Below are 5,058 nucleotides of genomic sequence, written 5' to 3'. Positions count from 1 at the left end.
GTACCACAGATCTTTCCATGTGCTCACTTCATAATGAATAATCTAATTGTTGGCTCTTCCGCCTGCTGCCCAGAAACACCAGTTTGCTTATTTAGACGGACTCCTTGGAACATTTTCTCAATCCTGGCTTTAAATGATCCAGTAACTTAGGCTTCAATCCTATACACACCTACCCAGGAGTAAGGCTCACTGCATTTAGTGGGGCTTGCTTTTAAAGTAGACACATCCAGGCATGTGCTGTTAAACTGGCACTTTTTGATATCTCTTTTTACACTAAACAGAGTTCTCCACTGGTATGTGATGAAAGTACAAATATAGAATGTGATAATCTACTTTCTTCAGACTCACTTTAGATCAAGGCTTTCTTCCTCAGCTTTGCTCTAAGGCCTTCCCTCTTACCCAGAAAATGGAAACCCCCAAACAAACCTGGGCCATACACCACCTACTTACCTAGCCAGGATCTGCCTGCGTTTTCTGAAATGGCTGTTGCTGGCTGCCTTTTCTGTGTACCAGTGGTTCTCACACATTTAACACCGGGACCCACTTTTTAGAATGCGAATCTGTTAGGACCCACCAGAAGTGATGTCATGACCAGAAGTGACATCATCAAGCAGGAAAATTTTTAACAATCCTAGGCTGCAATCCTAATCACACTTACCCAGGAGTAAGTCCCATTTACTATAAGTTAAAAGAATATACATAGTAGCTTGTTAAAAGTACAGTACTGCATTTGGGGAAACGTCTGTAACTTTTCCCCAAATCAGTCACATACCATGGTAGCATCAAGTCTGATATATTAAAAATAAAATATTGAAATGAATGGGGACCCACCTGAATTTGGCTTGCAACCCACCTAATGGGTCCCAACCCACAGTTGAGAAACATTGCTGTATATTTTAATTACATAATGCTACAAGAAGCCCAGATGACTGCAGTTTTTCATAAATAACCCTTTTGCACCATAGGGGCCAGGGACAGAGCAGCTTTCATGACTTTTCTAGCCAGCCTTGAAAACTCCTCCTTTAAAAACACAAGAGAACATTTGAGTGATCAGTCACTTTGGATAAAACGCCAGGTCCAGAAATCATCTTTCAATTTGGTGATTGGTCAATAAGATTGCACCCTGATGCGCATGGCTGGCCCTGATCCTAGACGCACCATATGTTGTCACAGGCCACAATAGAGTATGGTGCCTATTAATGTGCAGGTAACAATCAAGTGCCTCTGCCCCAGATGGTGATAGTGGGCATACATTCCCAACCCCCAGCACGAGACAAATTAGTGTCTTCATCCATGCTGTGCAATGCTGAGTGGGATCACTTGGGTAGAGTGCATGGCATGATTCAGATCTGCATTCAATCTATGCCATATGTTGGGTACTGCATGTGCTGTTCCTGGTCCTGGATTGGGAACTGTGTGCGTAGCATCCAGGCAAGGAAGCCATGTGTGTGGAGGCTTGTTGCATCTCTGACTACAGAAAGGTGATCTGCGCACACAAGTGTGCTTCCACCTAGAATTTCTATAGTCATGTCACACTAATTTAAATTTCACTTCTACTTAAGAGTACATCTACATGGGTGTTTAAGGGATTAGATGCCACACATCTATTCATGCAATACAACCCACTCTCTGAATTCTACAGACTGAAGCGGCCTCAGTCCTGCCCATGGCTGAGATGCAACTAAAAAAAACCCCAGCAAACGCTTTGCAGTGTGCTCAGTGTATCTTCTCATGCTGTCCCCATGTGCCTAGAAGGTGCCTGCTTTTCACTAGTGTTCAAGCAAGAACTGAAGGGACAAACCATGAGAACAGGTGTGGGTGTTTCTCCCACAAGTGTGTTTGCCAGGTATACTCTAGTTCTTTGGTTCATGTTGATATTTCTTAGTAAAAATTTTCCTCCTCTAACCTATCAGATATCCAGACCCTTCAAGATTCCCCAGGGTAGGGGTGTTTCTATAGTTCAGGCACCAGCAAACTTTGTGTTTCCTTTCATCACTCCTTTGCTAGTACGTGTATAGACAATTTTACCCCCGGTTCAGTTTTATGGATTAAAACAAGAATCACTCTCTCAACCAATTTGGGGTACATACAAAAGGAACCTCTGTTTGCTTATATGTATATTTAAAAAATGACTAAACACAGTAAGATGGAGGAAAACCTAAGTTGTGATGCTGTTTTACATTTTATTTTAAACTCTAAAATTACAAAGACAGCTAAATCTTTCTTGCACAAAATTACACATACAAAATAAAATGGACAATCAGGTGTCAATCCTATGAGAATTTTCCTTTGTTTAAACAAGCATCTTTTTTTTTTTCTTCCAAAAGCTGGAGTATTGAAAATTATTTTTTTACTGCTTCCCAGGAATTTTGGAAACACCCCCCCGCCCCACGATAGTATGCAGCTTTATAGAGCTACCTCTGTAGACTCAAAATTGGCTACATTTCCCTCACCCCCTACATTCGTGCTTCACTCCCTCACCCACCCAACAGAGATCCACAATTGAAAAAGTAGATGGCTGGGGGAGTGGGTTGCACTGTAGACACAGGACTCTAAACAAAAACGCTGCAGATTAGGAGGAAGGCGCTGCAAGGTTGGGAAGCACTCAGAAAACCCCATTACAGGACTTCACGGATGGCAGAGAAAGGATGGTTTTCAGAGCACCTTTCTCTGAAGCTGTCAGGGCAGAGAGTGGGCCAGACAGGGAAAAAAAAATAAAACAACAACACCCACTTCTAATTACTTTGGAAGGAGAAGAGAAATTAAATCTTTGCCCTTATCCCCACTTCAGTGCAGTCAATTCACATAGATTTTAACAGGGAAAAATCAAAATATTAGCAGAAATTTTCCATGATTTCATATTTCCCCCAAAATAACAGTCTTCCTCTGAAAGCACTAAGCTCACAGAAAGCTTATCAACCTTAACCCATCCAACAGGGTTAGAAAGAAACACACCATCCCAAATGCATTCAGTTACACTGTAATCTCATTTGTCCACAAACTTAAGGTTTTTCTGCTTTAAAATAGTCATGTTCTAGCACTCAGAGCCCAGTAACTAAGCTTCCAATAGGATGTTTCTCAAATGCTTAACTGGTACCCGACAGATATTACGTCCCTTTTTAGCAGTATTTTGAGATTCTCTCAAATTGGTAGGAACATTTAGAATATTACCTTTATTTTTTAATCCAACCTGATTTTTTTTTTGTCATGCTCAAAACACAAGAAGTATTGCATACCTTTAAAGGAGAGAAGCAAGATGAACAAATTTAAAAGATCTTTAAAATTGCAAGTGGAAAACAAAAAAATCCAAACCAAAAACGGAGCTTTTCATATTAAAGGTTATTATTGAAAGGAATTGGATTATTTAAACTATTACAGGGGAAGAATATTTCAGTCTTTTATAAAGCTGCAATAGAAAGGAGTAGAGAATAAAGGAGAAACCTATTTACAGAGTAGAGGTCAAGGAGAATGTCCAAGAAAGAAGGTCCCAAGCTTGTCCTTCACTTTTTCTTGGCCGTCTTCTTTGCACTGGACTTTGCTTTGGGTTTTGATGCTTTTGCCTTCTTAGGCTTGGATGCCTTCACTGGCTTGGCCTTGACAGTCTTTGGCTTCTTGGCTTTCTTTGGAGCAGGTGCTGGCTTCTTTTTGGCTTTCTTCGCTGCAGGTTTGGGCTTCTTGGCTGGCGTCTTGGCAGCAGCCTTTTTGGGCTTCGCCGCTTTCTTGGGTGTTGCAGCCTTCTTGACTTCCTTTTTGGCCTTCTTCACCGGGGCCTTCTTGGGTTCGTCCCCTTTGGCGAGGCGGAAAGAGCCGGAGGCGCCAACCCCTTTGGTTTGCTTCAGGACACCTGTTGTCACCAACCTCTTGATGGACAACTTGATCTGGGAGTCGGCGTTCTCCCCGACTTTGTAGTGGCTCTTGATGTACTTCTGGATGGACTGGCGGGAAGAGCCGGCGCGACTCTTCTCGGCCTGGATGGCGGCCACGATCATGTCGGAGTACTTGGGGTGGTCTGTCGCCTTCTTGACTGCCTTGGCCCGCTTGGGCTTGGCGGCGGGTGCGGCTGCCGAGTTCTCGGTCATGCTGGCTAGCTGGCACCAGAAGCCTGTGGTGTCGGCCTCACCCACCTGGCTGCTCCTCCTGAACCTGGCGCAGCGCAACACGTGGGTCGCCCCTTGGCGCACTGGAGAGTCTCAAAGCTTTCCCCCGCAGAGTGGGAGGGGGAGCCAAGGAGACGTGGGGTGTCACCCCTTCCAATGCCTGCCTGGCGGTGGGTGGCAAGGTGTGGCCGAGGCACAGCCTGCCCTGGTGCCTTGGAGTGGCTGTGGCTGAGGCCTGCCTGGCTGGCTGGCCAGGCTCTTCTGCCTGGGTCAGGCTCTCTGGGGCTGCCTCTGGAGCAGGGCCAGGCCCCTGCGTGCCGCCTGGGGGCTCGGCTCAGCCTCCCCACCGCTTCTGCTCAGCGCTCTCCTGCCTCTGCCTCTTGCTCTTGCTCTGGTGTCTGGCTCTCTAGGCAGCAGCCGGCGCATCCGGGTATTTAGCGCTCAGGCGCGGACCGCGGTGAGGACAGGGCTGCTGGCTGCCTGTTCAGGCCCCGAATGGCGCCTCGCCGCCGCCATCTGTGTTTCTTCCGCCGCCTAAAGCCGCCCTTTCCCGCGCCCCCGGGCCGCTCCGGGGCTCCGCACCGCCGGGGGACGCCGCTCCGGTCCTCCCCCCTGCGGGCCCGGCGGCCGGCTTGCCGTGACGCGGCCCCTCGCCGCCTCAGGGCGCCCCAGACGGCGCTGGGTGCGAGTGGGGCGCGGGGACATTTCCCCTTTGCGCCCCCCTAGCCGGGCAGCCGCGGGGCGCTGGGGCCGGGCGCGCGGCCGGGGGCAAGGGGCAGCCCTGGCCCGCCGGGGGACCCCGGTCCCGGCCCTCTGGGCGCCCCCGGGGCCGCGCGGGAGCCCCGGGAGCAGACCCCAACTAACACAGGGAGCCCCGAGCCGGGCGAGGCTCAGCCCAGACCTGGCTGGCGAGGGGGGGAGGAGCGGCTCCCCCCTGGGTGGGGGGTCCCCGGGGGGGCCC

General features: G+C 48.9%; 1 protein-coding gene across 1 annotated transcript; it reads right to left on the bottom strand.

Annotated features, from left to right (window-relative positions):
• Positions 1-2,147: 2,147 nt before the first annotated feature.
• H1-0 (H1.0 linker histone) lies at positions 2,148-4,522 on the bottom strand. The gene has a single exon (XM_066634432.1). It carries the CDS (start codon positions 4,077-4,079, stop codon positions 3,501-3,503), a length of 579 nt encoding a protein of 192 aa, XP_066490529.1. The 5' UTR covers positions 4,080-4,522; the 3' UTR covers positions 2,148-3,500.
• Between the last annotated feature and the right edge of the window lie 536 nt (positions 4,523-5,058).

This window comes from Tiliqua scincoides, chromosome 7 (assembly GCF_035046505.1).
Source record: "Tiliqua scincoides isolate rTilSci1 chromosome 7, rTilSci1.hap2, whole genome shotgun sequence".
Taxonomy (NCBI): Eukaryota; Metazoa; Chordata; class Lepidosauria; order Squamata; family Scincidae; genus Tiliqua; species Tiliqua scincoides.
This window is presented reverse-complemented; position numbering and strand designations above follow the sequence as displayed.